The sequence below is a fragment of the Phaenicophaeus curvirostris genome, chromosome 1, assembly GCF_032191515.1.
Source record: "Phaenicophaeus curvirostris isolate KB17595 chromosome 1, BPBGC_Pcur_1.0, whole genome shotgun sequence".
NCBI lineage: Eukaryota > Metazoa > Chordata > Aves > Cuculiformes > Cuculidae > Phaenicophaeus > Phaenicophaeus curvirostris.
Window position 1 is genome coordinate 181,171,847 of NC_091392.1, and position 20,118 is coordinate 181,191,964.

Here is a 20,118-nt window from a genome sequence, read left to right on the forward strand (position 1 = left end):
CCGCGCCTCAGGCGGCCGCTAGGGGGAGCGGCGCGGCAGGGGATGGGGCGCGCTCGGGCGGGGAGCGGCGGCGGCCTGGTCCGCCGTGGGACAGGCGGGGAGGGGACGGCGCGCCCGCCATGGACAGGTTCTCGTGGACCAGCGGGTTGCTGGAGCTGGGGGAGACGCTGGTGGTGCAGCAGCGCGGCGTGCGCCTCTACGACGGGGAGGAGAAGGTGAGGGGCGCGGGCAGGAGGTTTCCTGCGGGGCCCGGTGTGGCGGGAGTCCAGGTTTAATGGGGTCAGAGTGATCCGAGATGGAAGGGACCCGCGGGGATCGTCGAGTCCATCTCCTATTCCCGCACAGGAGGACCCCAGCGATCACCTGTGTGCTTGAGGGCGCTGTGCGAATGCTTGGAATCACAGAATGGTTTGGGTTGGAAGGGACCTTAAACATCCAGTTCCGCCCACCCTGCCATGGGCAGGGACACCTCCCACCAGCCCAGGCTGCCCAAGGCCCCATCCAACCTGGCCTTGAACACCTCCAGGGATGGGGCAGCCACAGCTTCCCTGGGCAACCTGTGCCAGCGCCTCACCACCCTCATAGTGAAGAAATTCCTCCTTATGTCCAGTCTAAATCTACACCCCCCCCCCCTTCAATTTATAGCCAGTCCCCCTCATCCTGTCACAATATGCCTTAATAAAAAGTCCCTCCCCAGCTTTCCTGTAGCCCCTTCAGGTAGGGGAAGGTCACTATAAGGTCTCCTCGGAACCTTCTCTTCTCCAGGCTGAACAACCCCAACTCTCTCAGCCTGTTCTCATAACAGAGGCACTCCATTCCTCTGATCATCTTTGTATCCTTCCGCTGGACCTGTTCCAGCAGCTCTATATCCTTCTTATGTTGAGGATTCCAGAACTGGACACAATACTGCATGTTAGGTCTCACAAGAGAGGAACAGAGGGGCAGTCACCTCCCTGGACCTGCTGGCCACACTTCTTTTGATGCTGCCCATGATATGATTGGCCTTTTGGGCTGCAAGGGCTCATATCAAGCTTCTCATCAACCAGCAACCCCAAGTCCTACTCTGCAGGGCTGCTTTCAATCACATCGTCCCCCATCCTGTACTGAAACCACAAATGCTTCTTGAATATTGTCATGCTTTACACCATGACTACGTCCCTCTGGAGCTATTCCAGTGCTCCACCACCCTCTGAGTGAAGATCCTTTTCCTGATACCCAACCTAAACCTCCCCTGGCACATGTTCTGATCCTGTCATTGGTCACCAGAGAAGAGATTAGTGCCTGCTCCTCCTTCTTCCCTTGTGGGCAGCCTGATCTGTTGGGAGGTGTCTCTGCCCATAGTAGGGGCTTTGGAACTGGATGATCTTTAAGGTCCCTTCCAACCCTAACCATTTTATGGCTTTATGATTCTGTAGTTGAATAAACTGCTGTGAGATCCCCCCTCACTCTTCTCCAGGCAGGACAGACCAAGCGATATCAGCCATTCCTCATATGACTTCCCCTCTAGACCCTTCACCAACTTTGTTCCCCTCCTCCGGGTACTCTCCAGTAGCTTGATATCCTGTTTATACTGTGACGTCCAAAACTGCACGAGATACTTGAGGTGGGGCAGCACCAGTGCAGAGTAGAGTGGGACAATCAACTCTCTTGAGTGGCTGGCAACACCGTGCTTGATGCACCCCAGGGCATGGTTGGCCCTCTTGGCTGCCAGAGCATGCCATTGGCTCATCGTCAACTTGCTGTCAACCGATACCCTCAGATCCCTTTCTGCAGGGCTGCTCTCCAGCCTCTCACTCCCCAGTCTGTATGGACATCCGGAGTTGGCGTGTCCCAGGTGCAAAACCCTACACCTGCCCTTGTTAAACTTTATGTGGTTGGCGGTTGCCCACTTCTCCAATTTGTCTAAATCTCCCTGCAGGGCCTCATTGCCCTCTAGAGTGTCAACAGCTCCCCGCGGTTTTTGAGGGACCAAGAACAGCCTTGGACTGTGCACCACACGGAGGGAGGAGTGGCAGTCCCACAGGACCTGTGTAGCTGGTGTCAGTCACTGTCACAAAACTTAATGTTGCTATTTTGTCTGCCACTATCTTGCCTTGTTAGGGGCTCAGTGCTCGCTGCCCCATGTTGCTCCGCACAGCAAGGTGTGCTCTTTGGCTGTGATGGTACAGGGCATGCTGTACAATTCACACAGGACTCCCCCTGCTTGCTGTAAAATTCTCTTTAGCTCTGGTTTGAAGGGTGCCCTCTTGCCCTCTGCTCTCGCCTGAGTCTACTGAATTGTTGCTTTCCGTTGTGGCTGGAGTAACTCTTGATCTCTCTCATTTTTCCTCACCACAGTAGGTGCAAACCCTTATGAAAAGCTCTAGAAGAAGTGCCTCAAGATTTACAAGTAGGAAGCAATTTGCTAGAACAGATTTTTCTAAGTACTGATGGCTTTCTGGTAAAGAACTTTCCATACAGAAAATGTATAGAAGCAGTACTTCTATGGAATAGGCTAGAAGAGTTTAGACTGTGTAGCAGTGTAGATTTGCATTTTAACTTTTTTACTTCAGCCAGTAGTGTTCCGAAGCCAATAGCCCTGTTTAAAATATATTTAGGTATGTTTATATACCTTGCACAGTATACAAAGGGAGGATCCTTCAGGATTTCCTAGGGGTAAGTTTATACAGTTGAAAAGAGAATTTTGTGTATATCCATCTAATCCTTTTATACTTATTTTTTCCATTGTTTCCCAAACTTCATTTAATGTGTTTTCTGAAAAAAAAGGGAGTGTTCTCAAAATATTGGCTTGGTAAACCTGATTGCTATGCTGTGGTAATCTGTAATGTTTTCAGGATGAGTACTTATGCAACTCACTGGTTAAATTTATTGTTTATTTTATTTTAATTTATTTTATTCTTCCTGTTTAGGTGAGATTTGATAGTGGAGTATTACTGCTTAGCACACACAGATTAATCTGGAGGGATCAGAAGAATCATGTAAGTCCCACTTTTTGTCTTTTTAATGACATTAAATAGTAAATTCAATAATAAACAACAGGTAGCTCACAATTAAGAGACTGCACGTGGAGAAGACGTTTTTGTTTCATAGAATCACAGAATGCTTTGGGTTGGAAAGGACCTTAAGGATCATCTAGTTCCACCCCCCTGCCATGGGCAGGGACACCTCCCACCAGCCCAGGCTGCCCAAGGCCCCATCCAGCCTGGCCTTGAACACCTTCAGGGATGGGGCAGCCACAGCTTCCCTGGGCAACCTGTGCCAGTGCCTCACCACCCTGATGGTTAAGAATTTCTATGTAATGTCTAAAAAAACTGACAATTTTGTTTTATAGTTGCCGTCGTTACATGCCATCTGCAGTTGAATAGTATAGGAGATACAGTGATTTCCAAAGGAAAAAAAAAAGTATTTCATTTAAGTTGGTTATGTAGCTAGATTTGTGTGTTTTAAATCATAAGGTCATGCACAATGTGAGCATGAGACATTAGGGGAGAAAAAATAAACAAACTCATGGCATTTTTAACACACTTTTTTTTTTTTAAAATCCCTCCCTCTTGCTTCTCTCACCAGGAAGGAGTGATTCTAAGTCCTTGTGCTAACAATAAGTTCATAACTTTCTAGCAGTGAACTAAAGGAATCAATCATTTTGACAGCATGCATACAATATATAGTTGGACTCTTCCATCATTTTCAAAACTCTTTTTTAACAGAGGTATCATTTTGCTTGTATTTAAAGTTTCCAGAGCCCTTATAAAATATAGGCATTTTATAAACAGTAGCTGTAGAATCTGGAGCCATAGAAGCATCTCAATGGCTTGTATGAAGAGATGAAGAGTGTTTAGAACAGGAAGTAAAATTCATGTTTTTTTCCCCAGCGAGAATTTTACTCATTAGTTGCGAGTTCCTGCATATATGCTTCCCTAATCTCCAATATAGTGAGTATTTAATTATGCCGTGCATAGAGGAACAATTTTGGTAGTAGGGACTGAGAGGGCCCATAACATTGCTCACTGTAAATTGCTGTTGGGCGCACCCTCATGGCAGAAGAAAGAAAGGGGTTCAGAGAGAGAATGTAACTTGTGTTCCCTGTATTCTGGATGATTGTGTCAATCACCAAGCTGTTGTGTGGGACAGGACATTTGCCAAAGGATGTTCACCAAAACAAGAGCAGGCACCTAACTAGATGTTTTGAATTGTTTCCTTGAGCAATTTCTGTCTCAAATGCACATTGAAAGAGTTTAGCCTGGGAAGGTTTGTCTCCCACAGATGGCTGCAGTCTTGCTTCTTACTCTTTATTGGACTTGCTTTAGACAAAACAAACGTGTGTTGAGATGTATCAACTGCTGAATTAAGGCCTTGGGTGTGGGATAGATGGAGAAATGCCCAGTCCACTCAGAGGATAGTCTATTTTTTTAGGCAATCAGCACTTAAAAGGTTGGTATTTTGTGATATTGTTTTAGCTCCCAAAGTAACATCAATGCAAAAATGCTAGGAACCTGTGAGCATTGTGCACCTACAGGGAAAAGCTGCAGTAGTGTGGAAATATTACTGTTTAAATTTTGAACTTACTACTAAACATTTGTTAAATTCCCAAGTCATCCTATGAACTTAGCATGAAGTGTCTGAAGTCTTGTCTTGTAGTGATAGGACTAGGGGCAATTTCTGTAAACTGGAGGGGGCGGATTTAGGCTAGGTGTAAGGAAGAATTTCTTCACCATGAGAGTGGTGAGGGACTGGCACAGGTTGCACAGGGAAGCTGGGGCTGTCCCACCCCTGGAGGTGTTCAAGGCTGGGTTGAATGAGGTTTTGAGCACCCTGATCTAATGGGAGGTGTCTGCCCATGGCAGGGGGGCTGGAACTGGATGATCTTTGAGGTCCCCTCCAGCTCTGGCTATTCTATGATTCTAAGTCGACACAGTGACGCTTAAATTTGGTTTTTATGATTGTCTAGAACTCAGTTTCAACTTTGTGTTTTCTATTTAAGTTTCTTTTTAATAGATCGTTTTTAATGTTACCATCATCGTTCATGTGGAGTGCCTCAGGCAGCATCTGTAGAAATTCATACTGTTTGTAAAGTGGAGGAAGAGAACACTTGGTTTTAGAGAATGAATAGTCAGGATACGACTTTAATTTCACTTGTGTTTGCATTGATTATTCTAGGAGTGCTGCATTGCTGTACCTTTGTCTCAGGTCGTCTTTATTGAAGAGCAATCAGCTGGGATAGGAAAAAGGTAAGGTAATAGTCATTGTCTTTTACAGATGGATTGTTTGCACATGCGTGTTATGTGAGGCACCCAAGTTTATAGATTAATTCATGATAGATTTACCATTTGCAGTCCAAGTTTCCAGATTGACAGATTCACAAGGGTGCACATTCCTTGCTTGAAATTAAATGTATAGGGGAGTCATGACAAAGCAGTGTTTGATGTGATTTATTAAATAATTGTCTTGTAATCATTAAACATGTGTGTTTTCTAGGTTACCATTTTCGTTTGGTTAGTCAGTCATAAATGTTAGTCAGACAACAGCAATTTAGCTGGATCTAAATTTGAAAGCTAATCTTAGCCTTTTATGCCACAGAACTGGCTGGGGATAGAAACTTTGCCAGATCTTGTATCATACAACTTTTCATGACCATATGATTGATTTTGAGCGTGGAAATGCTAGCGATGGCTAGAAGGAACTCCAATGTTCCCACTCACTTGAATAACTAATTCAGCATGGTGTACAGAGAAGTTTCACAAGCAAAAGAGAAGAAGATAGTAACTTGGGAAATACATGTGTAGTTCACATCTGCTTGCAGTCGACAGTCAGATGGGTAAGGTGATGTGCTGGGGCTGTCCAGAAGAAATCGGGTCATTCACTAATGCAGGAGAAGTCAAGTAGATAAAGACCTGTGAAAAAAGTATTGGTAAAATAGAATGGGAATGGTGAGCTCAGAGTCACGGTGTGATAGCAGCCTGTTGTGTTCCTGAAATAATGCTATCTGAAGGTTTGTTTTGGTGGTAGGTGTCATTTTGGACTGTTATTTCCATGTATGTTACCTTTGAATGTTGGTTTTGGACAAATTCATGTACAATGTTTGCAAGTGACATATACAAGTGGGATAGGTTAAACATAATATTGAGACCTTTTGTTTTCCTGTGACAAAGGTAGTGTATTTTGGCATTAGTTATTGTGAGTCAAAAGCCAAATCAAGTGACTACTTGATAATTAGTTTCTCTCTTAACCAAAAGATTTTTCAGAACTTATTACTCAAAGTGTTAAAATGTTTTATGTTTATTTCTTAAGAATTAATGAATGGTAGGTGTGTTTTAAGCCTTTGTGATGTTGCCAATTTAGAGGTTGTAGTAATTGTTTATGCAAAATCTGCAATATTATTGTGTCAGAATACTCAGATGTTGATGGACAAACATAAAGCATTATTTGAGGTACTTTAGCTCTTAGTGAATTTGGATTTTGATTAAATTTGATTACATTCTAGACAGGATTTTTTTTCGCTATTACAGAAAGCTGCTTCTTCTCTTTCCTTTAACATTTTCTTAGTGCCAAAATAGTGGTTCATCTTCATCCTGCTTCTTCAAACAAGGAGCCTGGTCCATTCCAAAGCAGCAAATATTCATACATCAAACTTTCTTTCAAAGAACATGGGCAGATTGAGGTAAGTTTTGTACCATGCAAGCCCAACAACGGATCTTTCAACATGCTTCTCTCTCCTCTTGCTGTGTTAATGATAATTTTCCATGATCTTTCCATGTTTACTTTTGAGGTGGAGCTTTTTCAATACATCCTCTTTGAAGATCAACACTATGAGCCTTTTGCTTAGATGTTGCAAATAGAATTCATAAAATATCAGGAGGCATTATTAGGCTTTGTCCTTATTTTAGTAGTTTTTAATATAATCTTATACTTCATTTTTTAATCTTTTAAATTGAAGACAGGATTTTCCAAAACGATGTCTCTGAAATCTGTTAGATGTTCAACAGAGTAAAAGATGTTTCCTTGTAGCTAACCCGTTACTGAACAGGAATCAAACAACTTGTTTCTAATCATCTCTCTGCCTAATTTTATTGCTGAACTTTTTGTTGCCTCAGAGGTTTATTTCATTTTATTCTTTATAATTTTTTTTCGCCTACAGCAAACCTCAAAGACTTTGAGCATTCTAAAAAAAATGTAATCTATTTTGAAAACAAAGCTTATCCTAAAAAACAAGAAATTGCACTCTGTAAAGAAATTTCACAGTACTATAGCCTTGTTTGAAAAAACTGAGAACTTTAACTTTGAAAAATACAAAAGCTGTACCTGTTAACTGCAGAAAATCAGATTTTCAACTTGAATTAGTTATATATGTCTCGCAAATGTATGTGCATAATCAGACTCACTTTTGTTTCTTTGTGACCAGTTTTCCACTTAAGAGGAGTGTGGATTTATTCCTAATTATAGTTGTATAGAAGCTTTGCCTAATCGTAACCTGATTTATTTTAACAGTAATGCTCATCTCTGAGAATCAGATTTACTATGCTTACTAGTTACTTAGCATATCAGTTACACTCCAGATGTTTTCTTCATGACTTCAGAATGCTTTCCTTTGAAACAACCATAAAATGAATGGATTTCCCTTCTAGATTTTGGGCAGTGGCATAACTAACTCTTACTGATAACTAATTAGCTAATGCCAGTTTCTGGTACTAGCAATAAATAAATAAGTGTTGTAATTGGTCTACGTGATTGTCTTTATACTTTTGAATTAACAAATCAATAATTGGATTGATCAACTTTCCTTCCTTTCAAAAGCGTGCATTTGAGCAAACCTTGACATTTTTAACTTTGGCCTGTTTTGGAACATTTTGGATATTTGAAGAAAAAAACGTTTTGCAATAGAAGTACTCATGCAAGTTTAACTAGTAACTATATTGCTCCTCTGACGTGTTTATTTTTGAAGACTGGACGTTAAGAATTTGCAGGTAGTGGATATTGTACTGTGGATGTGTAGATGTTACTGTGTTTTGTCTTATAGTGAAGTTTCATCTACTACCGAGATGCTCAAAATACCCAGAGGTAGTCTGCTCAGTTTATGAAACATCTGTTGTCATTCTAATATTTGCAGTTCTATAGACGATTATCAGAAGAAATCACACAAAGGAGATGGGAGAACATGCCTACTGGTCAGACCATTCAAGTTAACAAGGATCCACGGGTATGTGCAGGTCTTCTGATCCTGCTGAATGTTGCATGTCACTTTGTTTAGTTTAAGTGCAGAATCTGTACATAATATTGTCCCAATTCTTGCTGCTTATATATATGGCATCTGGCATGCTGCTCTAAGCAACACCGCGGGCACATGTAGGAATTCAGCTTTACTTTGTGTGGTTTTTCAGTGGCATAAATTAGTTTCTCCTTTGCAGTTTTAACGTGATAGAGAACACTGTGGCCTCTCTTCCTTGCCAATGTTTACACTTGAATAGTTTATAAGGAGCTCCGGGTTTTGATGGAGTTAGCCCCACACATATCTATAGTTACGCAGATAATTATGCATGCATATAAATATCTGAATATGTATGTGTTTATGAAATACTAAATACACATATATGAAATATTTATATGTGTATATACATATTTGAATATACTTTTATTCGGCATGAGTGATCTAATGAAACTGAAGGATTTTTGGTCCTAGTTGTGATATCTGTTCTTTTTTTGTGGGTGGAAGTCAAATAACATATAACTTTTATATAACGGTTTGGAATCTATATAAGTGTATGTTCTCAGTGGACAGTTGTTATGGAGAATCTCTTTGTCATATGTTAGACTGCATTCTTATCTGTCTGCATACTCTTAGGTTATAAGCTCTGATAAGCATGTGGATTTTGTTTCTGTATATGAATAAGTTGAATATATTAATATATTAAACACATAGTACCATGAATTAAATATGATTATCTAAACATTGTTCAGTATCAAATCGCATATGTTCTCTTTTTGTAAACATAGTACCTATAAACATGGACTGATGAGGAAGCCTGTACCCCATGTCAGGAATCATGTAATGAAGTTGCTTTACCTCCTGTTCTTAACACACAGCACATCATTAACACCAGTGCTAAGCTTTGCGGTCAGAGATTTGAGGGCTGGCACCACTGCCCCTTAGGTACCACCGTTTCTAAAACATATTTGGCATCAAATGAAAGATTCAGTGTTGCCTCCACACTGATACTGCTCAGCAAGGTTAATTAGACTGCACTCAGCATTGTGTTTCTGTGGCTGTGTTTCTTCAGGCTATGTTTCTTGAGATAATCATGTTTAGATACTCTCACGGATGTTCACATCTCTAGTAAAGATGTTCACGTGGACTTGGGAGACTTTAATTGAGATGAACTGGAATATTTAGCCTGGATCAGGCTATTAAGATCTTCATGCTAATAGCTTCAATATAATAATCTTATAAACTGTATACAACAGCAAATTCATACATACTTTACACTTGGTTATTTTCTGACACTGGTTTTAAAATGTCTTCAAGAAATATATGAAATATTGTATGCATTTTATCAGCTCTTTGAGGGAACAGTTTGTGTCTTTTGATTTAAGTTTTTCACGGTGAGGCGGATGAGAAAATTTAGCATTTCCTGTTTTGATTTTTCTCATTATTTTCTTTTGCAGGCAGGAAGAATAAGGGCTGTAGGAATTGTAGGGATTGAGAGGAAGTTGGAGGAAAAAAGAAAAGAGACTGACAAAAACATTTCCGAGGTAAATACTAGTGTGATTTCAAAGTCAATCACCTGTCTGATCTATTCACATTTATTCACGCTTTCTTTTAGGAGCGGCTGAGGCTATGTATTTTTTTTATTGAGAGATCTGAATTGTAGTATGATATTTATTGTTACTTGCTTTGTTTAACTGACTTTTCATTATATGTGAGGGTACTTCATTCAAGCAGTTCCTTTCAAGAATTTTTTTTTTTAATAGTGTATATTTATAAAATTGATTTTGTAATTAGGAATCTGGGTTCAGGAACTCTTCATCGGGGAAGTAGAGCACGTAGGCATCTGCAGAAAGGAACTATTACAAGTTTGGGGTGTCTTTCCTTCTTTTAATGGCTAATTATGTTTTCAATATACGGTAAAAAAAATATGCTGATCTTAATGTCTGAACATAACTGCGGTGCAGTTAGGTTTTCATCTTAAAAATATTCACTTTTAAAATGTTAGATTTAGGTTTAAAATCATAGAAAAATACTCTGCAGTCCAGACTTCAGCAAGGTGCAAAATACTTGGACTAGGTGGAGAATGTCCTTTTCCCTAGAAACAGTACAGTGGTTGAATTTACAGATGGCAATACTGATTAGTAACAGAGGTAATTGATTTCTTCATCTATACCTGGGAACAGTACAATTGAAAACAGTCTGTGTCTTGGTAGTAGAAATGAATACAGAAGTAGTCGTGAACTCTATGCAACATATTCATTCTTACGGCAAAGCTTTATGGGTTTCATTGTGCCACAGTAAAAAACGGCCTTCACTGCTCTGATACATAAGAAAACCATAGTACTTTTGCAGGCCCTGTGCTGTTTTAGATACTGGTAGCATTAAACCTTTTCCATTTATGAAGAACAGAATGAATGAAGTTCTATGTATAGTTCAAAAGTTATTGTCTGGTTATTTTTTCCTTTAGTAGCTTTGTCAGAGAGTAAAAGAAATCCATTTATGTATGTTGTAAGAACAGAGGAAAACCATGACTTGTAAAGTCCTGCCTTCCTCCGCCTTTAAATGTTATAAATGACTTAATTTAAAAATGGTGCCCTGGCTTCCAGGAAAAGGCTTCCTGCATCTGCTGTTGGCTGCTGATAAGCATCCAGTTCTTTAGGCTTTTGTTTATCTAAGGAAGTTCCTGTTAGGTGTGTGCACATTCCCCTTTGTTTCCAGGCCTGCCCTGGGTGAGTCAGGCAGAGGAGGAGTTAGACACAGCATGCTGTTTATTTAGCTAAATCAAGGGTTCTTTGATCAACAATGTTTTCATGCAGGCTATAGAGATTAGAAATAAGTTAGAAAAAGATTTGCTAGGGAACGTTTTGTTGGTATCATATACAATTACAGTAGAAAGACTTTGATTTACACTAGAGATTGGGAAATCTATTGTAAATTATTGAATTTGGCAGATTAGGAAGTAAGAAATATTCAAAAGATAAGCTCTTGTTCTGATAGTGGTAATCTTTGTTATATGATAGTGTATTTTCTTTTCTGCCCTTGAACCCAGCATTGTTCCTCTTAATTTTGGATACCTTATATAGGTAGTAAGTATTCAGAGGCTAGACTTCTCCAGTCAGTGGAGAAACAGTGGCACCATTAGGAGTGATTCAGATGAAAAGCAAACCCTGTCCCTTCCTGGAGGCATCTCTTTCTCTTTTTTGCATGTTGAATCTCTGATCAGTGAGCTTCTAAATCAGATGCCTAAATGTAGATGGAAACAACTGGGTCTTCCTGCATATATTCTGTTAAAATGCATCTGTTGCAGGATTAGTCAGAATAAGCTAGGAATCACACAGAAGTCAGGGCTAGAGGATGTAGGCAAGACATATCCCTGGTTATTTGACGTTCTGTAACTGAACAACGTTCACTTCTTGTGGCTGGAAGGGTCAGGTGCTGCTCTCAAGCAAACTGTAGCTGAAAAGGTTCAAGAATTTCTGTCACACCAGTTGTTAAAAAAAGGTTGTTTGAAAAGGTTGACCACCTGGGCAAGCTGTCACGTGTTTGAGTGAAGCGGCTGAAAGGGATGAATATGTGTTGCTGAGGAGGGGAGAGATGAGAGTTGCTTTTTAATGCAGTTGCATTAATATAGTTGCTAACTATTTTTTTTATTTAATAGATTTTTTAATGCTAGTTGATTATCATTACTAAAACTTCTGAATTTCAGTCTACCTTCAGCTTTTTTTGAAGTATATTTTATTTAAGCCTAAAAATACCCTTTCTGAGTTGATGTGTTTGAGACTGTAGGAGTTTGCTAAGTTTGACCGACTTGATATAATTGTGGTCCTATGATGGATGTCCAGTTTATTACATAATTTTGTGGAAGCAAAATAAAGAGTTTCTTAGAATAGAAAAAAATTGCTTGTACAAATAATTTTTTCCCTTGCCCTAGGAAGTATTTTGGTTTTTAGATCCAACAGCTAGAGTTTTCCGTGGACAAATTTTATCTAGTTTGTGTCTTAATTTACCTAAATCTAATTAAGTGTTGCATGGACCTTATTTCATTCTTTTTTTTTTAACTGTTTGGGTTTTTTTATTATTGTGGTTGTACCATTGTTCTGTGTGTGTGATACATAAGAAATGTTGATTCTTTTCTTCATCCTTTGTTGTTGTTTATGGATTGTATACTTTTGATTTTAAGACCTGATAAAAAACAGATTTATCAACCAATTATATATAATATCTCACATTGTAACTCAGTAATCTAAAGGGATAGCAGCTCTTATGAATAATTTTGATAGGTGGACAATGGCAGCTCACTGTATCCATGAAGCTCAGTGCTTTAATTGTACTGATCTGCAATGTCTGCTTTTCATTTCAGGCTTTTGAGGACCTTAGCAAACTAATGGAGAAGGTACGGCATGTGTTACTTATGCAAATAGGCTTATGCTTGTTTTCTCAGTTTTAGGCATATCTTCTCTTTTGAGCTGGAAGGTGACTTACCTGTGTGTCTTTCTTGTAGGCTAAGGAAATGGTGGAGTTATCCAAGTCAATAGCTAATAAGATTAAAGAAAAACAAGGTGATATCACTGAGGATGAGGTAAATTAATTTTGTTTTTAAAGTCTACATAAGTGTTACTATGCAAAGCGAAAAGCTATCTGTTTAATATGTGTAATGTTAATAAAGAACACTTCATGGTTTTGTTTTTCATGTTCTGTTACTACATAAAGTGACTTTCTTGTTTGCAGGTAGAGTTTCTAGTGACCCTTGCTTAAAAGCAAAGATTTTACTGCTTTTGTGTAAATTTTTGATTTTTTGACCTCTGCTAGTCAAAAATAAAAGGTAATGAGTCTTGCCTTTTGTCTATTAGTAGTTGACTTGGTAGTCAATTGCATTGATAGTAAACTGAATGAATTTATTCAGCAAAATAGCCTCAGAGTAATAAAATTAAATACTAATTCACTAGCTGATGTACTTTTAAATTTATTTGTTTAGACTATTAGGTTCAAATCCTATCTACTGAGTATGGGTATAGCTAATCCAGTTACTAGGGAAACATATGGATCTGGAACACATTACCACATGCAACTGGCAAAGCAACTGGCTGGGATGCTGCAGACACCTTTAGAGGTAAAGTACCTAATTATACACCAGCATTTTCTGTGTGGTGCTGTGAATGTGTTTTGTCTGTAGTGCTGGGCCTCTTCTTAAAGTCTCAGATTTAGCAGCACAGCATCATATTCAACATTTATGAAGGAATATGTGTCCTCTTTCTGAACAGGAAAATTTAAATGTAAGTAAGAGTTTTTCTTTGGAGTCGATGTCAACTTCTGATTTGTGAACTAGCAGTGATATTTAGAAGATCACGTTAGCAGTCTTTCTTCTGTTTAAACAGCCCCGTATTCATCCCTTGCCACAGAATATTATGTTTATAAAGAGTGAAACAACACTGACTTAGAAGCAGTAAACTGCTTTAAATTTTGCAAATCTAGCAGAGTTCTTACGTAGATTCTCTTCCCTTAGTAATATCTTATTTTTTGGTTCATCTGAAGCTATTACAGAATTTAGGATTTTCAACAAAAAGTTGGATTGCATGTTGGAACTGATAAGGCTATGCGTAAACTAAAAAGCATACATATTTCAGTATTTTTATGAAAGCTATGTGCTGCCTACTGTGATCAGAATGGAAAACTGAGCGTGTCTGAAAAGTGAAAATGGTAGATTGATTGATAGATTTAATATATTGAAATTTTTTCTTCCTGTAATTTCTTCTCTGCTTTAAAATCAAAGTAATTGACGGTCTTTGGATGTAGTATCAGTGATTTGCATTTTAAAAGCTTAGAGAAAGATAAAGCCTAACAACTTACCTGTCGTGCTAGAAATATGTGATATTGCCTAGGTAGTTTTTTTAATTAAAGCCCCTCATTTAGTGCCTCTGTTTTACCTGTTTAATCAGTCAAATGCAATTTGAGATACTGTGTTTACTAGATTAATGCTATTTCTCTTACCAGTCTTGTGCTTAACATAGGAGCGAGGTGGGATCATGTCACTTACGGAAGTGTACTGTCTGGTAAATCGCGCACGAGGATTAGAGGTGAGAAAATGGTTTTATTAAGTATTTTATAAAGTGTGCTTCAGTGATAAGGTAATTCAAGAAAAAGGGTAGAAGTATTCCCTACCAGTTGCTCACTCTACCTGTCTGACAGCATGGAGTGATCAACTCTTTATTAAAATTAGGAGGTTTTATCTTTTTCCTTTCTCTTTTTTCTGTGTAATGTTTATGTATCCTCTATAAGCTGTCATAATATGTGCTGCCTTTTGTAATACTATATAAAAGGGAAAATCCATCCTTGCCTGTAAAGAAAACTGAGAATGGACAGAGAACACTAAAGAATGTTTTTTTTCTACAAAACACATCTATTCTTTCTGTAAATAGGGCAAGAATGATTATTATAGAACCTGTAGTATGGGAACAGAAAGGATCATAGGAGCCAAGAAAATAGACTGGACAATAAAAAGGAAGAAAATTAACAATGTTGTATAGCCTGGTGTATTTTATAGCTACAGTCATTAAAACTGTTTTGGTGTTACGCTATACACTCAAAATGCAAGCTGTGAATAAATATGTTTTACTATTTTAACAGCTGCTGTCACCAGAAGATTTAGTAAATGCTTGTAAGATGTTGGAGTCGCTGAAATTACCACTCAGGTAAGAGCTTTACAGATGTATTTATAAAACATGGCACTCGCAGGTCAGACCATGGTGCTTAGATGACTTCGTATTTTACTTGCAGTAGATTTTTTTGTTTTAAACAAAGTCATGCTTTACTTAAGGGATGCTGCTCTATGCACCAACATTCACTATGCATTAAATTTCTAATTTTTAACCATGATTCGCTTTGCTAGGAAAACCATACCCTTTTCAGTTCCAATACAGACTCGGCAAAGTCGTTTAACTGAGCCCAAGCATCTGTTCTGGTCTTGTCAGTCTCCCCAGATTTTGAAGGTGCTTTTAATATTAAGTTCATTTTACAGACTCTTTTTTCTTAAAAAATTTTTTAAATGTGTCTATAGGTGTGGGTACATTAGAAATGTTACCATAGGTGACGTGCACAGGGTTTTTAGTTACTTCGGCTCTCTCTTTTGATTTTAGACTTCGAGTATTTGACAGTGGTGTGATGGTGATTGAACTCCAGTCTCACAATGAAGAGGAAATGGTAGCTTCTGCTTTAGAGACAGTAAGTGTATTTCATTTCCTTCAGTGTTCTGACTGTGCTGAGGAAATTTAAACACATTAGGTATAAAAACTTGAGGTACAGGATTTCCTGCCGAAGTTTTGAAATGCAAAATATTCCACTTCCAAATCTTCTAATAAGAATAATTAAACAGCACTTTTCATCTTCAAAGTGCTTTGCAGGTAATAATGGAATCATAGAGTTGTTTCAGTAAAATAAGACCCTTAAGGTTCTCTAAGCCTCCTTTTGTCCAGACTAAACAACTCCAGTTCCCTCATCTGCTCCATGTAAGATTTGTGCTCCAGATCCTTCACCAGCTTCATTGCCCTTCTCTGGACATGCTCCAGTGCCTCAGTGTCACAGAATCCCTAGGTTGGTCCTTGTACTGAGGGGCCCAAAACTGAACACAGTATTTGAGGTGCAGCCTAATCTTAGTTACTGCTTTCTCCTTAAGGAATAAGTCAGTTTTCTGTCTCTCTTCAGACTTCAGCCTTCCTCTGAATCTTTTGTGCTGTAGGATGAAATTCATGGCATGCATTAAGCACTTAATTTAACAGTAGTGGACTTGAAACACTGGACATAATGTGCTTAAAGGCAGTCAGAGTAGCTCTTAAATGTTGATATAGGCAGTTGATTGGTTTGGGTTTATTTTGTGAAATGGTGCATTGTGTTTAACGTCTTCTACTGAGTTTGATGCTGTGAAGAGTGCTCAGTTGAAGAGTGGTGCATATAGTATTATGGCAGCTCCATCAGGAAAAGAAAAACAGTATGAATGGCTCAGAGTGGTAAACCTTCCTAGTTCTGGACTTTTTAAAGTCCTCCTATCCCATAATTTGATGCATTTTCCTGTGTCTTTTGTGATTTTTTGGTTTTTGTGATGTTAAGTAAAGGCTAATTCATTGTATCCAAAATTAAACATCAGCTTGGGCAGTCAAAAAGCAGAACTGTCACAGACACTTTCTCACTTGATACATGAGGTAGACTATTCAGTGCATTTTCCATGATTGTTACCATAGCTTGCTCTCATCAAAAACGTTTCTAGATAAGCAAAGTCTGTATAGCTGTCTAGAAGATCCCATCCTAAATTATCAGTATCAAAATGCTCAAGTCCTTGAGCAATACGTTAATCCTTTCAGTTGATTTTCTTACATTTACAGAAAAGTACTTAGTCCATTTTGAGTTTTTTCCTCAATCAGTGACCTGTCCTGAACTGCGGCCTTTTATTTCCTTGTTCAGGCTTCACTGTTTGCAGAATCAATCAGTACAGCTGGGCTGTGTGAATACTGATATTGATGGTAGATTGCAGTCCATGAGCTATTTTAATTTTTCCACTTATTTTGTTCCAAGACATCTTTTAAAACAATCTGAAAGAAGGAGTACTACATCATTTTTTTATAGATTTACCTCTGTTCTGTGTTCGTCTTTTATACCTGGCAGTTTTCCCAGGCTTTAAAGAGAAATGCTCATAATGATTTCTACTTTTTCAAAAACCCAAACAAACTAGTTGTCTTCACAAGAGATTTGCTACAAATTTTATCACTTCGGAAGGTTAGACCTCATTCGGTAGCTGAGAGAAGTTAATGCCAGAGTTGGTTTACTTGTGTTTGGATTTTGGATTTTGGCAGGTATCTGAAAAGGGTTCTCTCACAGCTGATGAGTTTGCCAAGCTGGTGGGGATGTCTGTTCTCTTAGCCAAAGAAAGGTAAGTAATAACTGCTGTGTTTAATTATTATGAAACATTATTTTAATAATAATTTATAAATTTATAATTTAATAATATTAATTATTATTCTGTCTTTGTTATCACATTGTCCTCAAGTAATGCAGCATGTTTTCTTTTGCTTTCACCAGGCTGCTTCTTGCTGAAAAGATGGGCCACCTTTGCAGAGATGATTCAGTGGAAGGCTTGAGATTCTACCCAAATTTATTTCTGACACAAAGCTGATGTTGTTTGTGCGCCATTAGTTACCCAACAGTTGAGCATGAGAGCAGAGTGCAGAAACCTTCCGACAACCAACTTTAAAATTTTTATTTTGTTAGTCAACTGCAACAGCAGTGAACATTGCAGTGCTTTACAGTTCTCAGGTATTTCGAGTGCTGAATCCTCTTTACGTGGAACTGAAAGGAAATAGGAAACACTAAGTCAGAAGCATGTTAGTTGTCCTTAGCCTGCTAGCTCATGTTTCAAGTTTTATTTGGTGTGCTCTAGTATCTCATTTCAAGACAAGTCAGGTGAAGATTCCACACAAGTGAAAGTGGAGAGAATATCCCTGTAGTCTGCCATGAGGGTTGGCACCCAGAAGACAGGTTACTGCATACTCCAATTTCAGTTTGTTTATGTCTAGGGCAACAAAGCAGACAGATGCATCCGTAGCGATAAGAAAAGTGACTTTGGTGTGTACTGAGGTATAAGGAACAAACCAGTGTAAAGTAACCCCTCCTCCTTGAAGTGATAAACAGTTTTCCAAGAGAGGATCTTGGGATTCTTGTACTTAGAGACAGACTGAACATGCTGCAGAAGAGGTTAACATATGTTGTGTGAATCTAGAAAACTGAGTCTTTATTTTGTCATGTCTTATGCTACTATCTCAGATAGAAGCATTGTTAGCACAGGCTTCCTCCCTTCTCTTTCCTTGCAATCTTCCTTCCTGTCTCATTATGTTGCACTTTGGGTGCCCTTTCTCTGTCCTCTCTTTATGTAGCAGAGTAGAGGGGCCTTCTGTCGTTCTACCATACTGTGTGCTTTAATGTGCTTGGTTTTCATCTTGTGCTTGTAATGAAAGATCATTTGTTCATTTCACCAGACGGTTACCTGCTTTGGAGAGACAATTCTTTCGCTTACATCGTATGTGAAAATTAGTATGTTTTCAATACTGAAGGAAGACCTTCTCCATGTGTTTAATAGTCACGAAGTATCATGTTGTTTGGTATTCCTCATCCTGTGTTCACACCGAATGCAATTGGATAGTCTAATCTTTTGTAACTCCAGAGGAGTGGTTACATTACTTGAAGATCTGTTGTTGTGGTAATAATGGTAAGTGGATGGTTACAATCCACACCGCTTAAATTTTTGGCATTTTAAAATGACCAGTTTTAATCAACAACAGAATTTATTCAAGGTATGGGCAAGGACAACATAAATGTAACTGCATTGTGGTTGTAATGGTCAAATTCATATTAGGAAAATGGAGAAAGAGGCTTTTAAAGAGCCTGAAAATATCTTCAGGACTATTTCAGTGTTACCATAGCTTGTTCAAGGGTTAAGAGCCTGCCAATAACTAGTTCGGTGCAGAGATCCCTATGGTAGTGATGCTTTTGGTTCATAGGCTGCTCATTTAGATCCAGGGTACTCTGTCCTTTTATCCTTGGCACGAGCAAACTTTTATGCAGTACTTTCTTTTAGGGCAGTTTTTCCCCGTTTCATGAAGGTGCTAAAACTAATACGTGTGACACAGCTGAAGGTTCCGCACTGTTCTTACTGTGTTAGCCATCTAGTATCAACTCTTCAGGAGCCTTATGGCTTGCTGCTTTTCTTATCCTTCCCACAACCCACGGAAGAGATCTATGCGAGCTACGCCAAGCATCACGCATTGAAGAAGGGACTGAAAAGCGAGGAATTCAAAAGCAAAAGCTGGTTTGTAAAAACTGTTTCTTTTGCCCAATACCTCCACTTGTCAAGGGAGACCAGTGGTTTATGGGCCTAAACCTCTCCCCACAAGGGGGCATGTCTTCTGCAGAAAGAAGAAAACCATAAAGGAAATTCCAAGTGTAAACTCCCAGCCTCCATTGCTCCAACCCTGAGCATTTCATTATCTTAATTAAGCAATAACAATACAGCCTATTTAGAATGACAGTACCTTCTTGAGCTTTTCTTTCCCAAGATTTTTCCTTGACTTTTTTTTTCTATTGAGAAGAAATCTATAGGGTAAATTGTATAGCTGGTTTAGAATTTAAACATACACATGAAAAAATGACTACTAGGAAGTAATAAAAATTAAAAGATTTTCCTAATTACACTGTTCTGTTGGGTTTTTTTCCTTCCTGAACTTTTGGACAACTTTAAAATATTCAAACATCAAAATCTTCTGGTCCCACTGGGCAGGTTTTTAAAGTACCTCATATTTTTGCTTTCTCATTTTGTATCAAAAGAGGGTACAAGACAGTTTTGATTTTAAATTAAAAGGCAGAATTAAATGTAATTAGAGTGCCCTGGTTCTGTTGCAGAGTAGCCTGTGACCCATCCCAGAAAGAACCACAAAGCTACAGATGTCTACGCAAGCACCGGTTTCATGAGGAGGCCAGTCTGAGTCTGAGCTAAGCATATGTCCCTGTGCTAGTACTGGAAGGGTGTTTGGCACATTCAAATGTGTTTTCCCAGCTGAAAGGCAACAGAAATCGTATGTGATATCATATAAGAGCCAGCTGCCAGGCAATAAAATGGAGTGACATATTTACAAGCATGTGGTATCACAGTAGTACATCACGCTGTTGTGAAATGTCATGGCCCGGTCCTGTTTCCATGGGTTCTACCAGCAAAAAATCCCTTGACTGTATTGCAACAGGCTTATTGGAGAGAAGAAAACAGAGGAGCTGCAAATACAAATATTCTTAGAGTATTTGTATCATGATACATGAACGTTATCTCATTTTGCTAGGACTGCCGAGTTTTAGAGAACTTCAAAAGAGGTTTGTAACAGAGGTCT

General features: G+C 38.8%; 1 protein-coding gene across 1 annotated transcript; it reads left to right on the plus strand.

Annotated features, from left to right (window-relative positions):
* Positions 1–63: 63 nt before the first annotated feature.
* On the plus strand, positions 64–18,601 carry VPS36 (vacuolar protein sorting 36 homolog). Its single transcript, XM_069881761.1, has 14 exons — positions 64–215; positions 2,910–2,978; positions 5,158–5,228; positions 6,544–6,658; positions 8,105–8,194; positions 9,658–9,744; positions 12,561–12,593; positions 12,702–12,779; positions 13,176–13,310; positions 14,209–14,274; positions 14,825–14,889; positions 15,334–15,418; positions 17,041–17,117; positions 17,267–18,601. The coding sequence occupies exons 1-14, from the start codon at positions 120–122 to the stop codon at positions 17,358–17,360; spliced, it is 1,161 nt and encodes a 386-aa protein (XP_069737862.1). The 5' UTR covers positions 64–119; the 3' UTR covers positions 17,361–18,601.
* The last annotated feature ends 1,517 nt before the right edge of the window (positions 18,602–20,118 follow it).

Coding starts and splice junctions, on each gene's coding strand:
- VPS36 (XM_069881761.1), top strand. CDS start 120: ATGGACAGGTTCTCGTGGACCAGCGGGTTGCTGGAGCTGGGGGAGACG. Junction 5,229..6,543: donor TCAGCTGGGATAGGAAAAAG/GTAAGGTAATAG, acceptor ACATTTTCTTAG/TGCCAAAATAGTGGTTCATC. Junction 14,275..14,824: donor ATCGCGCACGAGGATTAGAG/GTGAGAAAATGG, acceptor CTATTTTAACAG/CTGCTGTCACCAGAAGATTT.